This window comes from Pseudonaja textilis, chromosome 2, assembly GCF_049901715.1.
Source record: "Pseudonaja textilis isolate UNSWEBS1 chromosome 2, rPseTex1.2, whole genome shotgun sequence".
Classification (NCBI taxonomy): domain Eukaryota; kingdom Metazoa; phylum Chordata; class Lepidosauria; order Squamata; family Elapidae; genus Pseudonaja; species Pseudonaja textilis.
In genome coordinates, this window is record NC_141991.1 from 194,202,536 (window position 1) to 194,227,560 (window position 25,025).

The window sequence follows — 25,025 nt, forward strand, 5'->3', positions numbered from 1 at the left end:
CAAACACACCCCAACCAGGCACCCAGATGAAGCCTAGCTTCCTAACAAATGATAGCCGTCCATTTACTCGGAGCCAAGCTGCACTAAAAGCCTCCAATACAGGAACACAATGCTGCCAGCCAACCAAGACACAAAAAAAGTCACAAAACAGACAGAAGATATTAGAAACACCAATCAAGCAGAACACAGCAAACTCCAAGACCAATAAACACAGGCCAAGACTCCCAACCAATCAGGATGAAGAAAAAACCATTCTGGCACAGTAGTAGGCTAGCCCCAAATTTAAAACTGAAACAACTGTAAAAGTCTGACTCACAGACTAACACAACCAGAAGCCTGATGATGGCAGATGAGATTCTGCCAAAGCGTTGCTGCAACTTTAAAAGCACAACTATAATGACGTGGGAAAATACCCAAACAAAGCTGAATACCATATATATATATATATATATATATATATATATATATATATATATATATATATATATATATATATATATATTTCCCAACTCTATTCTAAAATATTGAATATTAAAGAATTGGTTTAAGCATATAATATTTTTAGAAATTATATTTATGAGAAAGTAGAAGTTCTTTCTTGGTATTTGTTCTATCCAAGAATGGTTGACTTTTGTTACAGAGCTTATTAGTCTAGACACACATCGAAATCAATAAACAACCAAAGTCAGAAACCAGAAGACCTTCTTTAAATCAGTAAATTCAACTGTGTGGCTTTGAAGCAGCCAGTGATTTTTTTTCATTGCTTCAATTCTGGGGCTGTTACATAAATAAATAAGGCAGCAACTAGTTTTGATTTCTTGAGTAGTTATTTCTTTTCCACAACATAAATATTAAAAGCCCCTGCTCCCATTCTTTCTTTTCCCCAACCTCCAAGAACAGAAGAACAGAGGAGGAGTGTTTATTCTGTACCCCATCCGCCCTTACACACACCATTCAACTAGGGATAAATTAAAGCTTCTTGCAACGTAATAAAAATACAATATAAGCTGAATTGTACAGTCGCCTCTTGTTATGAAGCACAGTTTGCAGAAAATAGAAGAGGAGCAGGAAGCACCATGCTTGGGCTCCATGGAACTGGCATATAGACTCAGCTCCCTGACCCAAGTCAAGCCAAGAAAGTTTTATAACTGGTTTGTCCAAAGCAACTGGATAGCATTCATGCTTGTTGTAGTCAATACACAGTATTGTAACTTCATTTCTATGTATAGAGAATACTAATGAAATGTGAGTAATATGTTACACTCTCCAACACTTGCCCAAGTGACTGACTAATCAGTTTTATCACTTCATTTAACTCTGCCTATCAAAACAATATTGGCTGGCAAAACAAGCATTGCTGTGGGTCTCATTTCCTCTCTTGTTTGTTGAATGTGACTTAGCTTCATTCTTGCTTTTTCTAATGAAATTACATGTGTCCATGCAATTACTAGCGACATAACTGATTTTAAATTCACTTCTTAGCACCTAGAATATACTCTCTTAGCTCAAGCTTTACTTTTAAAGTTCACATGTTTTGAACAAGCAGAAGGTTCTCAATAGTGAATAAACAAATAACAAACTGGCAATTGCAAGCTTTCCTCTTTTTAAGGCAAAGCTATGAATGTTACTTTCTCTGCAGTTTGCCAGTCTCCGTGGCAATGTATCTCATAATGCCAGCTTCTTCTGTTGCCTCTGCTTAATAACTGTGCCTGCAAGATATAACCTGCCATTGATGAGGGGTCTTTTCCAGGGCAGCCCAAGTTTGCCAAATAATGATGCCAGCCCTCTAGATATCCACAGATCCAATGATCATACATAACAAACCACAGTCGCTCACCAAGCCAAATCACTGAGCATTCTTCAGTGTCACTGAAGCTTATCCTACAAAAAGCAAGATAAAAAAGAACTTATTTTGTAAGCAGTTCGTGAAAATTATTTTTAACTTAGAGCAGGACATTTGCTGCATTGGTTCAGTGCAACTCAAGTTTTTTGCTGATTAATTTAAAAGCTGTTATATTTTCCCACTCTTTTCTGCTACTTATCTTTAAAAAAAATGGAAGAGGGCATTTAAAGATAAATCAATCAATATTCTGCACTGTTCTGAACTTCCTACTCTCAACTGAATATTCTGACAATATTTAGGAAAAATATTATTTCTCATGGTACACCCACTGTATACCCCTAAATTCTGTTTTAGACAATCCATTCACACTTCAGTGTAGAATATGAGAGCCTGGAGAAGGCAGCAAAGGGAGAAGATAATGCTTCCACAGACAGGATGTGATCTATGAGCAGAAAAATGATTTCAATTTCCCCCAACATCAAGGGTTTTCTTGGGGTCCCTAGGGAAAGTGATTTCATGTGTATCATGACCTAATTTTCATCATTCTTTCATCATTCATCATGGCTATGGAATACCTTCAAAATTTGCTACATATTCAATGGCATTTCTCCTAGTCATGAATTGTTATAGACAACATACAATATTGCAACTTTATTTCCATACCTGGTCATATCAAATGATGTGATAGCCTGTCTGACATTTGACATGAGCAATTGATTGATTGATTATGTGCCATCAAGTTGTTTTCATCCCTTAGTGCTCACATAAATACTCTACATGATGATCCATTCCTAAAAAAAAATTTCAAGTCCCACAACTGTGCATTCATCACCACTGTAATTGAATTCCAGCAATTTTGCAGCTGGCTGTCCTCTTCTTCTCTTTCCTAATCACTGAATTGCTTCATCTTATTATACTGTATGTATTGGAAGTCTTTTGAAATGACAGTACTTGTGCTTTATTCACTTTCTCATCTCAGAATTTTTAATCTGGTCAGTTGTTATGATTTCACTTACAGACATTTGGTGCTTTCTCATTATAAAGGATGACATTTGTAAAAATTGAATTTCAAACTTTTGAATTGAATTGGTTTGCCCTCAACTATTGAATCACAAACTCAAATCAAATCACGCTTCCCTTGAATTTCAAATCGTCAGTATGAGTCAAATCATGCCTGAACTGCACATGCATACAAATTGCCCTTTCATTCAACTGTATCATTTGACTGGAATCAAAAACAGCTCTTTTCTATATGAAAAGTAAACAAAATAAAATAAAAAATTACACTCATTACACCCCTTAAAGATAGGAAAAAGAGTAATTGATACCCCTTTAGTATCATTTTCAAAGTAGGCTTATGATTGAAGTTATGTTAGCAAGACCTTTATCAACACACGGAGATATTTCCTTTAGGCAAGTAATGTTCTCTTAGAGTCACTTAAATAGCTATGTCCTTTAGCAAGAATGAAAGTAATCCAGGTTGGAAATAAAATATATGTGTTGAAAAGGATTTAGATGAGGAAAATTGGCATAATTAGAATCACATGAAAATTATTTTAATTAAGGAAATTATTTTTCCATAAATCCAGAAATAATTGCTTAAATACAAGAGTTGCAACACATGGGCATTATTCACCCTCCTTCATCTTATTCTCTGTAGCCTGAATATGCTTTATCCATCCGTGCCATGCTACAGCCAAAAGCTGGCATGCATTCACTTGTCCCCAGCACCTCATTCATAAATTTTCCTTCCAAACATGTATGATCCCTTTCTATAGAGGGGATTGGCAGATAGCCATGGATCACAAACATGAAGAGTTTCCCTCCTAGTCTCAACCCTAGGTAGACTAAGAAAATCTACTTCTCTCAGCCCACCTAGCAGAAGTTGCTAGGGACAAGATGGAAGGTGGACAAGTTCACCTGCTCAGCATTAGCATCTAAGGGTTTGGTTGTGCACCAAATTATAGAGCTAAAGAAGGACTGGCCAACAGAGAGAGAGAGAGAGAGTTGAGATTGCTATCACTGCTTCATTCTACTTTCTTACATTGTAGGAGTTGCAGCTGTTTGGCTGTTGGGGAAAGCAGAAACAATAGCTGCAGCTTGCCCATTTTGTTCACCACAAAAGATGGAGATGAAGTTACAATGAGGCAGCCAAAACTAATCACTGATCACTAGATTGGTAGTTTATGGGTTCCTCAGATAGGTGCCTTTCTTTGAGTTGTTTTCCATCTCTTCTCTGGCAAAACAAAACAAAAAAAAAACAGCTGGGAAGAGGAGCAAAGCTTGTCCTCTTTCTATACCTTCCTTTACTTGAGCTTTGGGGAATAAAGCTGTGATATGAAAAAGTCCCTATATTCCAAAAAGGAGGGGGGAAGCATAATCAGAGAAGGAAATGTGAGATACCATCCCAAACAGACTTTCCCCAGTCTGGATTGATGGTAAGTAGGGACTAGAGAGTCATCTTGGTGAAAGCCTAGCAGCTTTCTATAGCAAATGTAGCTTAGCAGCTTTTTGTAGGAAAGATTGATCCTGCAAGGCAAAAACTGACAAAAAGCCTCTTTGGGGCTGCCATTAGCACCAAGGAAGCAAATGTAAACTGTAAGGGCCTCATGTAGGACACCCGTCAAATGTAGGGATGAAATGAGTGCAAAATTGTTCCACTTTTGCTTGTAGGAGCAAAACGCTTGGAAGTTTGATCAGGATGAGTGGGTGGGAAAGAGGAATACATATGTTCTTATTGACCTTCCCTCTGAAAGATATATCATTTGTAGTGGTCAACCTACAGTCTTTCTAACAATGTTAGAATGATGTCTAATGCTTCTAGAAGAAATGCTTCTAATGATCTCAACATCTATCATCCTTGGCCAATTTTTTTGAAATTGATGGGAGTGCAATATACCACAAGCAAGTTTTACACAAAATAGCTTAAAATTTAATTATTAAAAATAGATTCTATATTAATTTATGGAATATCTTCAGTCTTGTGGTCCTCAGAATATGAATTAGTTCTCATCTAGCCCTCATGAGACTTTGGTTTTAAGAACAATTGTATATCCTAAATATAATTAAACTTTTAGTTTTGGACAAGCATCCAATGCAGAATGACAGGAATCTTAGTTAACCTAATTACATGCCTGTAAAAACCTGCTGAGGTTTATGAATTTAGATGAATCAATAGCTAATTAATGAGGTTCTGCTGTCCCTTCTCTTTCCTTCTTACTTCACTGTTGGTTACAGGACCCAGATGCCAGTTTTGATGTCAATGGTAATGATATTGATCCCATGCCTCGGTATGATGCCAGCAATGAAAACAAGTAAGCCTATTGTATAGCTACAGAATGTAAATATTAAATCTGTTGATTTTAAATGGAAATACGCTTATGGGTAAATTAAGTTGCATATACTTTATTTTTAGAATGTTATACTTATTCTACAGAATGAATTGCCTGAGCAGATGTTAAATAGCTTAAATATTACATTAAACTGTTATTTATTTTCAGCATAATTATTATCTCCTTGGCAATATTTTTTTTAACTTTTGATAATGATTTTAAAGTTTATCCAATGGTAAAACCTCCACAGGTAGAAAAACATTTAAATCTTCCCATTAAATTTATTCTGAAAAATTAGTGACCTTTCTGAGCAGATTTGCATAGTGAGTTATAGAGAGAAAATAGGATTATAAAAATTGCTTCTTATCCTCAGTATGGTTGCTGCTTTTTCACCAGTCACGAAGAATTGCTTTTAAAAAGATTTGTAATATTCCTGTTTTGAAGTATGCTTGCCATTGTAGGAATAGAAAACTTGTTAAATAAATAAATGATGACAGCAGTTGCATTGGTGGGTTATCAGCTGAACAGGTATGAGGTAGAATAAAAACTATCTCAGAAATAGAACTGTGACCTTAACGTGTTTAATAGATTCCTTTGCTAAACTGCGTCTTATAGGCTGAGATGAGAATCTGTATTACTTTCTGAAGGATCAACTGTTACTTTTCTTTAGGATGACTATGTCCCTCCTATTGTTTGTAACAGTTATACATTCACATGTAAAAAGGTTCTAACTTGGTTTATCGGGTTTTGGCAAGAATTATTGTACAAAAATGAAGCAATAAAACCTGCTGCAAATAATTTTATCATGATGACAGGTCTGAAGAGCCAGAATAATATTATCATTTAGGATTTTGTGCTGATGCAGCTGCTTCATATATGAATATAAGCTTAAGTCATAAAATTTGGGAGTTGGACCATAAATCATCAAAATATTGATGGATGCCCAATATGTGTATTTTTATGTTGTATTATCTAAGTTTAGCTAACTTAATATATGTAGGGATAGACATGACATTTTTTTAAAAAGATTTTTTTTTATTTTTATTACAAACATATCTTCTTCCATTTGATGACATGTCATCTGGTTACAAATATCTTGTGCAATACAGTTGATGTTTACAATCATACAATCAATCATATATAATATTTTCTAGTCTTATCTTATTATGCTTATTGTACTTAATATCACTATCTCTTTATCTTTCTTCTTAGCTTATTTATTTCTATTAAAAATACCTATTGTCTTCTTAACTAATCCATTAATTATATCTAGCTTTCATACTTTTGTCTCCATTGATATAATAATTCCCATACCTTATAATATTCAGTTTTCTCTCTTTCTTTAATTACAAGTGTTAATCTATTAATTTCTGCACATTCTAATATTTTCCTAATCACATTTTCTTAAGTAGGAATCTGTTCCTTTTTCCAATTTTGAACAACTAAAATTCTCTCTGCAGTTATCACATGAATAATCAATTATACATTTTCTTTGTTATAGGTTTCAGGTAAGATCCCCAACATGAATATTTCTGTTTTTAAATCAGTACGTTGTTATATCATCTCTTCCAACCATCAGCATATTTTTGTCTAATATTTTTTAGCTTCATCACATGACCACCACATGTGGTAAGGTGCTAGGTGTTTGGCAGCATTTCCAACATTTTGCTGATTTATCTTTAAGCATCTTTGCCAACCTTGCTGGCGCATAAGGCCATCTATAAAACATTTTGTATAAATTCTCTTTGTATGTGGTTGACATTGTTATCTTACAATTTGTATCCCATAGTTTCTGCCAGTCATCAAATGCTATTGTATAACCAAAATTCTTTTCCCATGCTATCATTGTCTTATCACTTGTTCTTCTTCTAGTTGAATGCCTAATAGGTAACTGTACAGGGTTTTTTTTATCAACCTTTATTCTGTTCCTGTTAGTAACTTATCTAATTCTGTCAATTCTTTGAATAAACCATATGCTTGAACATCTTTTTCATATCTCACCTGTATTTGCAAGTATGAGTACCAAATCATATTTATACCTTGTTTTTCCAGTTCTTGTTTGGTTTTAAGCTCACCTCTTTCATTTAAAATATCCTTGTATCTTACAATATTTCCCATTTTAAAAGTGTTCAGGTGGTTAAGTGCTTCCATTGTGGAAAGCCAGACTGATACTTTCAAATAGTGCTGTTCTCTAGTTTTCTCCCATATTGACAGTAAGGCATTTCTTATATAGTGGGGATAGACATGACTTAAACAGTCGACTAATTATTCTTTCTCCAAATTCTATCTTTGTAATATTGAGCAGCAAATTGTGTCAGCTTCCTGTTCTGATGAATGAAAACTTCTACAAATACTGTTGCACTGGCAATAAGGAAATTCACATTTAGATTTCTTTCACTCTCATCGCAACCTACTTCACAAGTTCTTTTGTGGATAAAGTAGAAAGAGGAAGCACTATTTGTGCTATTTTGGAGTTCTGAACAAAGTTCTGAACAAAAGGCGGGACATAAATCACATGCAAGCATACATACAGGTAATTTATAAAGATTGGACCTTTGTTTAGAAAATGATCATACTCTATACTTATTTCTGCAAGACTAGTATTTAGTATGATTTCTAGCAAGTTTTAGCTGCCTGTTGCTAGACATCAGTATCAGAAGTATTTCTTCACTCTTGAAATATCCCAACCACAGCTTATTTTGATAATGAACACAGGTCGTCTTTCAGGGAAGCAATGATGATTGACCACTGCAATAAGAATTCCTGGAGAACTAATCAATTTCCTAGAAGTTCTCCCCATATGCAGGAAGGACAAGGACCATCAACAAGTTTGCTCCATACAGAGTTTACCTGCACAGAGATCACAATATAGCAATCTCCGAAAGGTTTGAGAACTCTGGAAGCCAGAGGAAAATTAACTTGCCTAAGTCATGGTTCAGCACTTTCAAAACAGATCCTGTGCTCAGCCACTTTCTCTCTTACCTACTTAGGAAGTTGCTTGTTATTGATTGATTGAATATTGAGAACCTTTTGAAAGAAAAATCAGGCAGGCGTAATTTCTTTTTATCCTAGATGAGAAAAGTTTCTATAAGTTGAAAGATTTTTTTTACAACTGTAATTTTTTTAAAAAACAAGAGGGGCACTGGAATGATGACTTTGGAAGGTTAAGGGCTAAATAGAAGGGCTAGATGCACTTGAGATAATATTTTATGAAGAGTGCTTAACATTTTGTAAAGACTACATGAAAAATTTGAAATTAACTGTAAAAAATCCTCCCATGGGAAAATTTTGCTGATCAGAAAATAAACATGATAACAGGAGGCTTTGAAGGTTGATCAAAGAAAACCAGAGAAAACTAAGGACTGCAATTGAAAGGCAAGAGAGACCTATTGATACAAGGAAGCAGTACCTGTTTGCCTGTAGAAGAAATTAAAGCTGTTTGGAAACCAAATGTTCAGTAAGTACTGGATTTAACAGTGGATATAGAAGAAGAAACAACCAAAAGTCAGAAGAACACTTTGCATGAAAAGGATCAGTAAATAAATCAAACGCTTCTTTAAACAATTTGATTCCTTAGAATAGGATCTTCAAACAGAACTGAAAAAGCAACGGCTGTCAGAGCTTCCCTTATCTTTCAGGGATATACTACTCCTTCGTCGGCTCTTGTGTGTGACCATTGCAACAATTCTACCAGGGAATTGAAAATAAGCTGAGAGAGAGGGGGGGGAGGGAGGGAGGGAGGAAGGAAGGAAAGAGAAAGAAAGAAAGAAAGAAAGAGAGAGAGAGAGAGAGAGAGAGAGAGAGAGAGAGAGAGAAAGAAAGAAAGAAAGAAAGAAAGAAAGAAAGAAAGAAAGAAAGAAAGAAAGAAAGAAAGAAAGAAAGAGGGATGTAATGGAAGAGGGAGAGGCTGCCTTGGGAAAACTCAACAGAGTTTATGGCAAAACATGCTGTTCACAGTGCAAATTATGATTTTGATATTTGAGCAGCTCTCAACCATAAAATACTAACTGCACATGAGAAAATATGATATATATTCAAAAGCATGAAACTGGACTTTTTACGCCTATCAAGACTCATGCAACTGATTCACCTAGTCCTCCTACCTTGGGCACATGAACTGTCAAAGAGCAAGCAATTAAAAAAAAAACCTGACACATGCTACAATATCTAAATGCTTGTTCTAATCTGTAACTCATGGTAAGACAAATGGATGCTCTCCACGCATATTAAAGTTCCTTCAGATGCAGAAATATTTTTTTTCTCAGCCAAATCATAACAGATCACATTCAGGATTTTTATATATATAGTTAAAATAACCAGTTGATAATTCCAGAAGAGCAGTAGTAATTTCTCTAGGATAACTTCTTAATTGCCAATACAACTAGATAGATCTATGCGCTCTTGAATCGCTTCCAAATGTCTTAAACTCTATGTGGATTCTTCTACCTTTGAAACAACCTACTATCCCATTGATGTTATTTAAGAGGAGAGCCTATTTAGCTTTGTTTGCTTTTTTGAATCTTTTGTTGACCCTTTAGTGATGAAAAGATCAAACTTTTATTTAACTCTATATCAGCTAACCACTTTATCAAATAACCACTTTAAGTCAATCACAGATGCCTCCAAGATTCCTGCTGCACCACCTCCAGATTTGAGAAAGCGAAACTGTTGGGAGTCAGTTAGATCTACTAGATGAAAACTCTTGATACCCAGCTGAACCTGGCTTCATTGGTGTTTTTGATTCTTTACCAAGGGATGAATAAAAGATAATATACTACGTAAGTTTGAAATTTTGAGGACAACTCTACTGGTTACAATAGCCACAGCACAGTCACTGATAGACTTTGTTTCTCAAATTGCTTTTAGTAAATTGCTGATTCTCTCTGTGGAGAATGGAACAGCTGGATATCGTTCCCCACACTAAATCTCCCTAGATCATCCTTGTGAGCCAGTAAGCAATCCTGAGCAGGGGGGGCGGACACAACCCAGACCACCATTATAGCTGATTAGAAGTTTTCTTACACACTGAAATATCCAATTATATCTGTAACTACTAAGCAGGGATCAGGAGGCAGACCTCTTGCCAATTTAATCATGCATAACAAAAACCATAAATCTTGTGCTCAGTGTTATTGAATGAAGTCCCTGTAATACACATTCTGTTGGACTCTGGTGATTTCATTTTCTCATAGCAAGATGCCCAGGAACAGTTACGGAATTTGCATGAGACAAGCCAACCCCTAGAGGAGGCCTGGTTGCTTCCATTGATTTTTCAATCAAACACAACTATCTTATATCATTGGCTTGCCAAACTCAAAATCAAGCCACATGACTGCCTTCAAATAATAATGTAATCTCCTTTTTAATCTAGAATATTGCAGGCTGGTCAGCACTATCAAAAGATCAACTTTTTCTCTTGTTATCTATCACAATTTGATATCCTTTTCCTCCAGGAAACTTGGGCTACATCAGAAGTTGAGGTGGATAGGTCAAGATAATTTTGGCCCAACAAATGCAGAAAGGAAACTCAGGGTGGTATTGAGTCAGCTTTCTCCAGCTTGGAATTTAAATGTGTTTCACTACCTTCTTTGAAGCCAGTTGATTAAATAAATATCCAGTAGCATCAATAATAATGAGTGGACACTTAAGTGCAAGGATGGGACACAATGATGACCATGTGTTATTTCATCAATTTAAGAACTTCTACAAGAACAATTTCTTCAAGTTGTTCCTGAAAGGAGGAAAAGATAAAAATGACAGGAAGTCAACTTGTGGGGTTAACTTTGAAATAAATTGTGATGGGATTAAAGATCAAGCTATTTAAAGGTAAATGGAAGAAAGATAAAATGAATATTTGACCAGAGTTAAAATTAAGTTCCAAGATGACAGAATACACATTTAACTATCTGAAATAGATTCAATTTATTTTTATTTTTTCCTGACAAAAAAGAGATGTAGCCAGGGGTGGGATTCTACCGGTTTTGTCCTGTTCTATAGAACATCTTGTTAACTTTCTAAGCAGTTCAGAGAACCCGTAGTTAGAAGCAATCTCCTTTTGTTTTTTTCCACTCTTATTACATTCTTGCCAGAACGCCTAGACTTCCTGTCTCCAGAGCTTCTTGAAGCTTGCCTTTCTCAAAGGGGAAGGGATTTTTACACTGCTGTTGGGAGGAAATACTTCCCTGGACAATTAACACTTTGAAGAAATAATTGAATAATGAAGCAAAGCTTTTAGTGACAGGGAACCAAGATAAGTGACATTCAGTAAGGCTTCTTGGCTAGCTAGAAAGATTGACATTCAAACGTGAGTTTACATACCTTTTCTGAGTTTTGGTTTAAAACTGGGTTTTGGTGAAGGTTAATTCTGTGCTTGGTGATGTTTAATCCTATATTTATTGATGGGATAATCTTCCCTATTCAGCTTCAACAAGGAACAGCTGTTGTGATTTAAGTATTTGTATTGTGTTTGAATTTTTTCCTGCCTCATGGTTTCTTTTTCTATCTGGAGAGGGGCTCTTCCTCACCGCTTTAGTACTATCTGGCACTGTCCTTTTGGGGTATACTTCCAAGCGGCAGGATGCAAGCTTGACACTGATTTTTTTTATTGCCTTTCTGGGGGGCATGTGACCTTTCCTTAAATCTGGATGATTTCCTTAGGATATCTTGTGAGGTGAGTGAGACCAGCTGGTGTTTTTAAGTGGTGCAAATGATCTAAGGATTGCTTTTCCTGGGTGTGCTTTTTCTGGAGAGCTTAAGTGACCTCTCTGCTAAAGGGTTTCACTTTATGAGCAAGAGATGGCTGCTTGATAGTTATCACTGCATTTTAACTATTTTCATTCCTCAAGGTGCTGTGGCACCTTGCCTGATTTGTAACTCTGGCTTGCAGGTATTTTTAATCTAATGATTGGTATTTAGGGTAGCTTTTTGCAAACAAAGAAGCTTTTTGTATTTTTGTACAGGTAATTCTTGACTTACAACAGTTCATTTAGTGACCAAAGTTACAGTGGCACTGAAAAAAGGTGACTTATGACCATTTTTCACACTTATGATCGTTGCAGCATCCCCGTTGTCATGAGAGGCCAGGCGAGGAGAAGTGCCCCTTGATATGAGTGATATCGAGTTGGCCATGCCCACCTAGTCACATGACCACCAAGCCACACCCACCAAGTAAACCACGCCAACAGAACTGGTTGTTAAAAAAACTGAATCCCACCTCTGGATGTGACTATATTTTCTTCCCAGGAAACCAGCACGGAAATTTTCATTCATACTTAGGATTGGGTTAGTTTAAGTTTACATATTGTTTTATTATTCCAGTATTATTATTTAAATGATAATTGTAGAAGAGATGCATATTTTCATTTTATAAATCATCTAAGTTTACCAATGAATCTGACTTTAATTTATTTATTCCAAATTCTATCCTGACCATTTGTGTATGCAATTCAATCAAGCTCGCAGAGCACCAAGCCTTTAACAGTTCAATCATGAGCTGCGTATGTTACATTCTCTTGCATTCTGTATATCTGAGAGCTCACAGTTGATTCCTAGGCTTTTTTTAAATTAAAAAACCATTTAATATAATGCATTCCTTTAATTGAGATAGATCAAATCTATTCCCATAATGTGAATCGATTCATTTTTCATCCAAAGTAACAGCCATTAAAACTCTAAAACTCTATTAGAAAAACAAATGGAATCTGTAACAAGATGTGAAAGATATGCACACCATATAAGTGATACAGCGCCAGATATCCTGAAACAAAGTTTTATAGCACTATTAAGGCTTCTCAATAAATGAGAATTTCAGAATTTGGAGAAAGGGCATTTCCCCTATACTTTACTCTTCATCTAATAGAAAATCAAAAACTCCTGATCTTGGCCTATTTTATAAAATATCAGGGTCCGTACCAGAGATGAGAAATGTCTCTTTTCACTGATACAGATGACTGCAATATGTGATTCCCACCCTCCTTCTTTTGAAAAAACATTGGGAAAAATTATATGCATGCAATTTAGTTGGATTATGGGGTGTTTTTGTCTTACTGCAAAGAATTGGACCTCTAATTCATGCAAAGCCTTTAATTCACTTAGCAGTTGTTACATTATTCTTGCCTATTAAATAACAACAGCTGTGTGGAAGCATCATCTGAAGCTATCCATTACTCCACACTCTTTATTTTGCCATTAATGACAGTGGACTTTAATGTGTACTTAACTGTCCCACAAGGTGCCATGCAGGAGACTAAGATTGCTTTATTACTACTGAATGTGGAAAAGTATGTGTAGAGAATTAAAAACAACAGTTTGGTATGTCTATTTATTCATTATGCAATTTTAGAGAAATATGTACTTTTTTCAAGTTCCCTTAACTAACTTGGTCAGTCTATTTACAGTCTATTTGTATATAAAGCATTTGATCTCTTTCTCTTTCTATTTAGCAAAGAAAATGTAACCAGGATTCATCATGAATGCTGGATTCAGAGTAGGAAAATGAATATTTAGCAACTTTAAAATATTAGTATATAATTACAGAAAGTTTTATCTGTTCATCATCAACAACACTTCTGCTTTGAACATGCATCCCCACATTTAACATTTCAATCTTGTTTGAAATAATTTTATTACTATATTATCAAAAGCTATGGTAGCATCTTTTTCATAAACTGTAAATAAAGCCTTATTCTTTTTATTGCGAGCTATTGCTATTTCTAAGGAAGTTATCATCCAAAGCAGCAGGTGGATCAGTAGATGAGCAGAGAGGACAGAAGAAAATAACATATAATCCCTTGAAATTCTTTCAACACAGCTGCACAAACATTGCTGACGTACTTGGAGTAAATGGCTAATAACATGAACATTTGTGACTTCGTTTTGCCAGCATTCTTTCACTTCCACAGCATAAAAAGCATCACATTTAGTGTTTATTTAGTGTATTATGCGGGAATATCTTTACTGCAGAAGAACTTGAAAAATAATCGCATCACCATAGAAAATATTGATCTTTGCTATTGCCTAAGTTTATTATTTATTATTATTATGAGCTTCATTTATATTGCCTACAAAATCACTGGTTTTCTGGTTTATCTAATAGGAAATTCTTGTCTCTACAGTCTAATCTTTCATCATTACATTCATTTTTAGTCTTCATTTTCATTTCTGATTTCTCAGCTGAGGTTTCCTGTATATTGAAGAGGCTTAAACTCACTAGCAAATTTCAGGAACAGAGAGAAATTGTATTTTGTTTTGGTTTTTTAAACTTTCAAAAGAGAGCGGAGTGTCAGACATCAGGAGCTGTAGAACTGCAATTGAGAAAAGATTGTGGAAGAACAAAAACAGTGTAAATCTCAAGGAAAATAATATGAGGGATAGAATATGCGTGTTTGTATATATACTTTGAAAAGAGATTAGAATTCTGTATTGAGAATGTCATTACTATATTCAGATACATGGATGAACACAACTTACAGATTTGATTTTATATTTTTATTATATAAATTATATTATCTGTCAAGATAATTACAATTGTTTAAAAAAAGCTTAGATTATATATTTTCCCAATACTTCAAGAATTAGTTTATGGATACTCTATGGCAGGAGTCCCCAACCACTGGGCCGCGGACCGGTACCGGTCCGTGGAACATTTCCTACCGGGCCGCTGGTTTGCTGGGCACCGCCATCTTGTTTGACAAGAAAGTGCTTCTGGGTGAGCTCTTCCGGTTGGAAAGCAGCGTTTGGGTCCTGAAGGAATCCTCATGCCTTAGTTTCATCGAAGTGGGGGGGCTTCAAATGAAACTAAGGCGCGAGGATTCTTTTAGCACCCAAGGCAAGGCGAGCCGAGCGACCGTCCCAAAGCCGTCCCGAAGCGAAGCCCATCGACAAAGGTACAAAGGAGGAATTGAAGGTGGCGGGGAGAAGCGGGGGAGGGCTGGCTGGCCGGTCGCTCAGCTCACCTTGCCTTGTTATGCATGCTGATGCCGGTACCGGGCCGCGGATCATTTTGTGATGCCGGTACCGGGCGATGGCACAAAAAAGCTTGGGGGCCACTGCTCTATGGTATAATTTCTTCTAAATTCTTACGACATGTAAACAAGCAAAAAGATTTATTACTTTACTTTACTTTTATTACTTTACTTTACTTTGTAAAGTTTAAATATCCATTTAAATATCCTTTTGATAGCCTGTGAGATTTGAGTTCCTCAGCTTGTACAGGCTCAAAGTTTTGATTATGCACATTTGAAATGGACGAAGTTTTATTATTACAAAAAGATTGCATCAATTGTTTCTACATATTTTTTCAGATAGAAAAAGTGATGTTGTTTACTATTTGGTTACATTACTAATGGATGTATAATTTTATATTACATTAATTTTAACTGGTGATGAGGCATAGCTGCAAAATTGATATAACTGATTTTATGAGGAAGTATGCAAGTCTTGTATACTCCCTATCTTTTTCAGATCCATTTTTTAAAATGCCATCATTGCATTTCAATATCTGCTATTTCTTCCATTTATGTTTATACTAATAAATAAATCAGTACTGTTCAGTTGTCTTATTTGGCATATATGCTTGCAATGACACCTGACCATTAGTCTAGTCTTGATTCTGAGGGGAAAAAAAACTCTCTTTGTAAAGAAGTCCTTGAGAAACTGCTATTCGAAGAGCAAAGTAAAATGACTACATCTTACCTCTTCAGAGCCAAACCCAGCTTTTTCCTGCAGAGCTCACACTATCAAAGAAAGGTGAGGGGAAACTTCTTGTTAGTCCCAACCTATGTCCAAACTACCATTGGAATGCATTAGAAGTTATGTGTCTATGGAGGTTCTCAGTCATCCAGATCATGATTGTCCCAAAGGTGCTTTTTCAACTGGACTGTCTTTGTTTTTCCTTGAAAATGGTTCACTTCTCATCCAAGAAGCTTATTCAGCCTGATAATTCACTTCGATGAAATAAAGCAATGATTCAGTTTGCCTCATTGGAACAATTCTGGTCTCTATCTTGGCCTCTTCGGGCCAGTGCTATAACTTCCAATGTCCAAAGGTGCTTTTTCAAGTGGCAACTGGACTTTCTTTGTTTTTCCTTGAAGATGGTTCACTTCTCATCTAGGAAGCTTCTTCAGTCTGAAAAGTGCAGGTCACTTTCTGAAGTAAATTTAGCTTGCTTCTTATTTGACTTGTTATAACAGTAAAAAAAATACTTCTGTTTGCAATAATGTCACCTATTTTTTATTATTTATTTAATTTGTCAATCACTTACAAGATAATAGGTATAAGTATAAACATGAGTAAAAATACAGGAAATAGGTACAAATAAATGGGGACAATAGGACAGGGACAGTAGGCACAATTGTGCACTATGTTCCTTACAGACGTCTTAGGAATGGGGTGAGGTCAATAGTGGATAGTTTGAGGTTAAAGGAGTGGAGACTAGAGGATGTAACAACAGAGTCAGGTAGTGCATTCCAGGCATTGACCATTCTACTGCTGTTGTACTTTCTGCAATCAAATTTGGAGCAGTTTATATTGAATTTGTATCTGTTGTGTGCTCTTATATTGTTGTGGTTGAAGCTGAAGTAGTCATTGACTGGTAGGACATTATAGCAGATAATTTTGTGTACTATGCTTAAGTCCAACCATAGGCGGTTCAAGGTTGTCCAAGCCCAAAATCTCAAGCCTAGTCATTCTGTTGCAAGCAGAGGAGTGTATTACTCTTCTCATGAAATACTTCTGGACTCGCTCAATTGTATTTATGTCTGAGATACAGTGTGGATTCCAGACTGATGAGCTGTATTCGAGTATTGGTCTGGCAAAGGTTTTTTATGCCCTAATTAGCAATTCAATATTTCCCGAGGAGAAGCATCATAAGATTAGAGTTTCAACTCTTAATGCCTTTTTGGCAATGCTGTTACAGTGAGCTCTGGTGCTTAGGTCATTAGATATGAGTATTCCTAGGTCCTTGACAGAGTGAGGGTCATCAACGTGGTCATATCCGCCTAGTTTGTATTTGGTGTACTGGTTTTTTTTACCAATGTGTAGGATAGAGCATTTATTGGTCAAGATTTGGAATTGCCAGATGTTTGACCATTCAGACAAATAATCTAGGTCACTTTGAAGAGCAGTAGCATTGTTGGTGGTGTTGAATAGTTTTACATTACCGGCGAAGAAGATGCAGCTGCTTATAAGGTGATCGCAAAGGTCATCTATATAGAGTATAAAGAGTGTGGGTCCTAGAACACTGCCACTGTTAACTGGAGCTAACTAATTTAACTAATTTAAAATATTTTCCTTCCATAGACATGGAACCCGTTGTGCTGGAGAAGTGGCAGCTACAGCAAATAACTCACATTGCATAGTAGGAATTGCATATAATGCCAGAATTGGAGGTAAGTGTAATTATTATTTAAAAGTAATATTTTAAAATTAATAAAGCCCTATCTAAGTCAAAGGAAGTCACTTTGTTCAGTAAGCATGGCAGTTATCCCTAGTAAGTGTGTGTTTAGTTATAGTGTTAAATTTATTCTACATAACATTTTCATGCACTTATTTTTGCATTTAACTATAAGGTGCTTAAGCATAACTGATAAGCCTCATTTTTAAGGTGACATACATTCTTTGAGGAAAAAAAATACCTTCACTATTGCTTTACTGCAATAATAATGAAGCAGTTACTATAGCTAGTAAAATTACTAGCTATACTATGTTACTTTAATCTCCCTTCTACAACTTTTAAGACTGTCTAAATCTTTGAGGGGATGAATGGCTTCAACAAAAGTTCATAAGAAAATTCATTAATTAATATGGCCTCTTCCAGTAATAAAGTGATTCACTCTACTCTGCAGTTTTCTCTGGCATATATCCTTTTCTGCATGCATAAAAGTCTCTTCCAATTTTTATGTCCTGCAGGGAATTGTCCTTCCTCTCAAAAGAACTGTTTGATTTACTAAAAGTTTAGACCAAATGGTGCTTGTTGACTTGAAGCAAATTATGTTCATTCTTTACCTAAACAATATAAAATACAGTGCCTTTACAAAATGAAGTGTCACTTTGAGGCAAATCTCACCCACCTCACACAGTCCTAAGAACATGTTGTATGTCCTTTCTGTTCATTAAAAAGTAATGAATACTAGAGATGTCCCCCAAAATTACTTCTTTTCTCCCACTTTATTTGTGGGCTAAATATTTCAGCATCCTGAGAGCCAGTTTGTATATTGGTTCTGATATTAGGCTAGAAACCAGTGTGCATATATTAAAAACAACAACAACTCCAAATTAATTTGTTTTGTTCTTTGTCCCTCTGTTATTTTTGATTGGAATGAATTTATGATTCAGAAATGGTATGAGCCAAACCAATCTGCCAAATCTACCTAAGGAAAGCAAGATCTACATCAACCTTTCACCTTCCCTGGGCCACATTAGAAGATGAAAATTTGGTTTGGGCCACACATAAAATAAAATAACAGTAACGATACCCGATCATCCCAAAAAACCATAGAAAACATAGTTAACATATTAAATTTCTTTGGAAATAAAGTTAGTGAGATGTTTTTATTATTTATTATTAATTATTTATTTAAAATTATTTATTTTTATCACGTTTTTTTAATCACAGTTTTTTGATCACAGTTTATTTTCCAGCCAAATTTTGTGGTGGGGGGAGGGGGAGAAAGCTCGCCTGCCTCACGCCTACCTCTCCTCCTGCAAATGGCCCGGCTGGATGAGGCAGGACTGGAAGGCAGAAGCAGCAGCAGCAGCAGCGGCAGGGGGCAGAAGCAGCGGTGGGGGAAGGCTTCTGCCCCTCCGCCGCTTCTGCCCCTGCCGCCGCTGCCCCCGCTGCTTCTGTCCCACCACCGCTGCTGCTTCTGCCCCCGCCGCCACTGCCCCCGCCACTGCTTCTGCCCCCGCCCCGCTTCTGCCCCTGCCGCTGCTTCTGCCCCCGCCACCACTGCTGCTTCTGCCCCGCCCGCCACTGCCCCCGCCGCCTCTGCCACTTCTGCCGCCGCCGCTCTTTCCCCACCACCGCTGCTGCTTCTGCCCCCGCCACCACTGCTGCTTCTGCTCGCGCCCTGCCCCCGCCGCCTCTGCACTTCTGCCGCCGCTCTTTCCCCACCACCGCTGCTGCTTCTGCCCCGCCACCACTGCTGCTTCTGCCCCGCCGCTGCCCCACGCCGCTGCCACTTCTGCCGCTGCGCTTCTTTCCCGCCACCGCTGCTCCTTCTGCTGCCATCGTTTCTGCCTCGCCACCCCGCCGCTCCTTCTGCGCCACCACCGCTGCCCACCACGCTTCTGCCTTCGCTGGGGCAGCGGGGCGGGCAGAAGCAGCGGTGGCGGGGAAGAAGCGGCGGGTGGCGGCAGGGGAAGAAGCGGCGGGGGGCAGCAGCAGCGGTGGGGGCAGAAGCAGCAGCAGTGGGAGGGCAGAAGCGGCGGGGGTGGCGGCGGGGCAGAAGCAGCAGAGGTGGCGGCGGGCAGAAGTGGCGGGGTGGGGCGGGCGCAGAAGTGGTGGGGGTGGCGGGGCAGAAGCGGCAGGGGTGGCGGCGGGGCAGAAGCAGCGGCGGCGGGGGCAGCAGCGGCGGCGGGGACAGAAGCAGCAGTGGTGGCAGGGGCAGAAGCAGCGGCAGTAACAGCAGGAGGTGGCGCTCTGACGGCGCCCTTCTTTTCTCTTGCTGCTTGGCCTGGCGCTCGCCTCGCCCCGCCTCACGCCTGCCTCTCCTCCTCCTGTGGCACCATGGTTGGGGTGGGCACTGGGCCGCATTACGAGGCAACCTGGGCCGCATGCGGCCCGTGGGCCGCGGGTTGGACAAGCCTGATCTACATGGTGATGTTATTGCCCATATTAACTTGCTAATACAAATAGTTCTGAGAGAGAGAGAGTTATGAATGCCTTATAGTTATTTCAAAATAATTAATCATCCATCTATAACTACATACATTCATTTTTGCTGAAGTGAAAAGCCACATATTTATAATTTATAATTGAGATATATATTTTCTATGTGTGTTTTTTAAAATAAGTGTTATTAATTATTAATATTAACTTGAACAACAGATGAAGGAGTTAATATTATAGGTATATCTATGTAGTCATTTGGACCTGATAGTATACAATCAATGCATATGTAATACATAATATTATTTATTCCCATTGCTATTGTGTATATAGATATTTATAATCCATTTTGGCTTCTTTTGTCATGTAAACTGGGAAAACAGTTTGCATTCAAACCAGACAAATATCCATTTATTCGAACAACATCACAAAACTTCTTCAAAGAACAGTGAAATGTCTAAATTTAGATGATATATTGCAACTGGTTTCCTTAAAAGTAAAATAATCACAGCTTTGGGAAAATTCGGATATTTCTTTTGATGTCATTCTCCAAATATCAGATGAAAAAGGAATTTCAAAGAACAAGAAATTGGGCAAAATATGCAATTTTATGGATAGGATTAGTTCAACCGCAGTCTATTAAATATGATAATTCTTTAAAGAATAAAAGGGAATTGCCTTAAAGAAGCTCTTAGTATTTTATGCATTTCATTATTAGATTTGTATTCTGCCTTTTCTCCAACAGTGCAGTACTTATATCTAGCATTACAATCTTCAATCTTTCCCCAGAACAAAAGATTTGTATTATTAATGGGACTAAAATGTAGTGACTGGGCCATTATCATTCAGTAAGCTTTCAAACATTGAATTTCAATCTTTCAAGTCCTGACTGCATTGCATTGGTTAAGCACTAACATAACAGAACTGGGGATTTTTGTAAAGCCCTATAACTATATTAACCTTAGTTTGGCTGCCAGAAAAGGTGAAGCCAGATGGTAGTACCTGCACTCTTCCTCTTCCATTTACAATATTCAAATATATGAAATACTAATATAAAATGATTGGGTGTCAAGTATATTTTAGATCAGAAGGAATTTGCGGGGAGTATCTTAAGGTTGTAAATGGCATGTTAGTGATGTAGTCAGATCACCAAAATGTGATCAGTTTCCCTATGTTTCTTTATGAAATGTGATGCCTTAAAAGATAAAACAAAGAGTTAATCTTAGTGGAATTTAATTCACCGTCTTTAGTCTTTATTTCAGAGGGAAATATTTTTAAAATTGTCCATAAACGGTATAATCTCTGAGTGCTCAAGGAGCACAACAACACACCTTGTTGATTTTATGGAACCCAATGGTTTTTAAGTTATGGGGATGCTTCTTAAATTAACTGAAGTTGTGTCTTAAATACAGGTGATTCTTTTTATTTGTTCCTATTTTATTCCAATACTTTATTTATAAAGCATTATATAGAAAAATTGTATTTAACAAAATATGTTTATGAGAATTGGGACTCAGGTTATGTGTGCTGTACTATGCCTATGACTGCACTCTGCTTTGAGCATTTCTTTCTTCTACCTTCTATAATAGTTGTTTGCACAATGTAGCTACATTTTCTTTTCACTTGGTTCACTTGATTGTGGAAGATTAGATGACATGTGCCTTCCCCATAGCAGATGGCCATCTCCTTTGGAACACCTCAATTAAGCTAATGATAGATGGCGTCAACCTGCTTATGTCCCTGATTTCTTCATCCTGTGAGCTCTTTCACGTGTTCCAAGAAGAACCCTGTCAATCACGATATCTCTATGAAAATTGAATATATACCTGCTATTTATGTGCAGTTGAATTAGGAAACAGTGAATATGAAAACGTTTGGACATACTTCTAATAGATTCAGGCTTTTGTTTTGTTTGTTTTTCTTCACTGTAAAGCTGTTAACAAAGAAGAAAGGTGATTGACTTATTAAGCCTATACTTAGGGGGGGAAAATCCCAATTTCATAGGGAAACAAATATTCCAACCCTTCTAACAGTTTCAGGTTATGTTTTTTGTTATGTCTGCTTTCAAATGTCAGCTTTCTGAGCATTTTATAATTAAGGTAGCTTACTCTTGCAAAACAGGTGAAGGATATATTTAGAAAAATTTTAAATCTATCAGTTTCCAATTAGAATGGAATAAACCACTGTTGAGAAATGAAAATTACATAGCAGAACAGGAAAACCAAGTAAAATGTCTGCTTGAACTGCTCCCAAAGTGAAAATTTGTATAGAGATCTCAAATGAACGGTGCAAGCAAGAAAGTCTTATTGGCTTATAAATTTGCTTATACTTATTTGCTGCAAGATTTCTGCTAGGATATGGCATGGCATGGACAAGACATGAGGCCAAAACAAGAATACATGAAAATGATATAGGTATATGCTGATATTTATGCATGATTATCAGTTGTGGATATGCAAAATTGCAAATAGGGAGATCAGAGTCATATGTATTCATATGGACCTCTGTTCATGGAATGAATCATCCAAGTGGGTATATCCATAATGATTATCTTTTGAGAGCTGAATGCAATAATAATTTATTTTAATGGATGCCAATTAGAGTACATTTAAAGTGACAATAAAGTTTTTATTCTATTCTATTACTGAGTGAACTTCAAAGGACTGTTTTCTCTGTATTATCTCTGGAAGCAAAACCAGGCATAGCATATATTAAATAACTAATATGGAAAAATGTTTTCATTTTCCATAGAAAATTATATTTCTGATAATATTTATGTCAGATAATCTTTATTATTTATTATATAAATAGAGGTCATTCTTTTTTTTCATTTAGACAAATTTGCAATGGAATTGGTATTTTTAATTAATTTATTTTAGATATTTTATGAATAACTCAAGGCAACCAAGATGTATAATAATATTTCTTGCTCATATTCTCTCTACAACAATCATCCTGTGTGGTGAGTTAGACTAAGAGAGAGTGATTGGCCCAAAATCACCGAGCTAGTTATCATGGCTGTGGCAGGACTAGAACTCACAGTCTCCTGCTTTCTAGTCTGGTGCCTTAAGATAAGTATTATCTTATAGGGCATGAAAAATTGTTGTGTAAATTTCACAATACATATAATATGCTGCAGTTTCAATTATGTAATTAGTAATAGCAGGAGACAAGAAAAGTAGAGTTATACCAATGAAACAGTCAAGTCTTGTGTTAATTAGTATTTAACAATTTGAGAAGAACAAAGTTGTTATTTAAATAAAATATGCTAATTTAAATTATAAATATCAATTTGCTTATTAAATGAGAAAATAGTTATTATGTTTATCGTGGCTTTTTAAGACATGGCTTCTTTATATCTTAGTATCAGGTTAATTTGCAACTACCAGTATTCTTTCTAATTAAATAATAGAATTTGTTTTGCATTGCACAATCTACCTGGATTGTATGGATTTGCTTCTAATTAGTTCTTGTCAGTTCTTGTCAACCTTGCCTTTTTAATTCTTTTGTTTGTGTCTCTTATTATATTTTAAAAAAAAATTGCTTCTGAAATGCCCACATTTGTTGGGCATCAGACAGCATAATTATGCTAATCACTGTCATCATCTAGAACTGAGACAGAATTATATTTCAATGAAGATGTATTTTAGATTAGAAATTAATCATTCATAGATTAATTAAATTTTTACAACAAATTGGTGACAGCAATCATATATTTTGTTCTTAACTTGTGCTTGCAAGTGACATCACTTGCAAAAATAAAATTTTAGACAGCGCTGGTACTTTTATGTGACAATTTAATACCTCCAACACAGTACTTCTGACAGGATTGTATAGATTAAAATGGCTGTACCTAGCACTTTGGCTCCAGTTCTGGGAGAAACAGCAGGTCCTTTTCCCAGGTATTTTGGGTCAGCTGTAGAGCTTGAAAAATGAATGAATGTTGACTCAAACCGCTGATTTAACACGATCATGCTAGTCTTGTTCAGCATTTATTTTGTTTTATTTAGTCACTTTGTTTGTGTGTCACACATTCCCAGAGGTACAAAGTTGTGCTGAGCTTTGTTTCCTGCTACAGGCAATTGTTGTCTTTGCCTGAAAAGAGTGACAGTCAGGTAGGGCTTACTTCCTTCTAGCCAGATTACAAAGTTTCAGGGAATGAGGTAAGATAGCGCCCAACCAAAGTCCAGCAGTTAACCAAGGTATCAAGAAAGAGAAGAGAAAGTCAGGACACTAATTGAATCTAGATGCCAACAGTCTATCTTAGGGTATAAGGCAAGAGTTCCAGCAGCTTATCAGGAAAGTGTGCAAGCACTTGAAAGGTCCCAATGGCAAGAAGGAATCATTACTGAGGCTTCCCTGGTCTCACCTCATTCTTTGATTATGGCATCTCTTCAGTGACATCTCCAATTAAGCTGCTCACTGCTCCTTTCTTGCTGAGTAGAACATATAAAGGGATCAGCAGTGCTACTGTTATGTCTTGGGAACCGGTTGGGGCTCCAACCGGGTCCACTCGTTAAGCAAGTTCAACAGCCGTTCCTATTGGCTGGCATCGTTTGACAGCCGACTATAAAAAGCCGGCTGTCAAGCCAAGCCAGCCGTTGTTCGCAAGCTAGTCTGCCCGTTTGGCTGGCAGACGCGACAACCACTGTTCCTTCAATAAACGTGTTAATTGCATGCCCTGGTCTAAGCCTCTCTTTCCCTTGAAATACAACACTGGCGACGAAGGTGGGATCTGAAGGCTAGCCAGGAGCATTTTCTAAAGGAACAGGAGCCTGTCAGCGGAAGCCGCAGCCGCTTGCCGTTTTGCTGCCGAGCCTCGGACTCAGAAGCCTGTCATCGGAAGCCGCAGCCGCTTGCCGTTTGCTTACCGAGCCATCGGACTCAGCAGCCTGTCAGCGCAAAAGTGAAAGCTCAGGTTAGATCAACCGGGTTAGAGCACCACAGATAGGGAAAGTCGGGCGCTGAAGCCGCAGCCGCCCGCGCGCGCAAAAAAAAAAAAAGGCGCGAAAATTCTAACGGC

General features: G+C 37.1%; 1 protein-coding gene across 1 annotated transcript in view; it reads left to right on the top strand.

The window, feature by feature from the left end:
• The window catches only part of PCSK5 (proprotein convertase subtilisin/kexin type 5), a 135,174-nt gene that overhangs the window by 55,906 nt on the left and 54,243 nt on the right, over positions 1-25,025 (top strand). The window contains exons 5-6 of the mRNA XM_026703821.2: positions 5,081-5,157; positions 17,473-17,561. Of these exons, the coding sequence (XP_026559606.1) occupies positions 5,081-5,157; positions 17,473-17,561 (166 nt within the window). The remainder of the gene's footprint in view (positions 1-5,080; positions 5,158-17,472; positions 17,562-25,025) is intronic.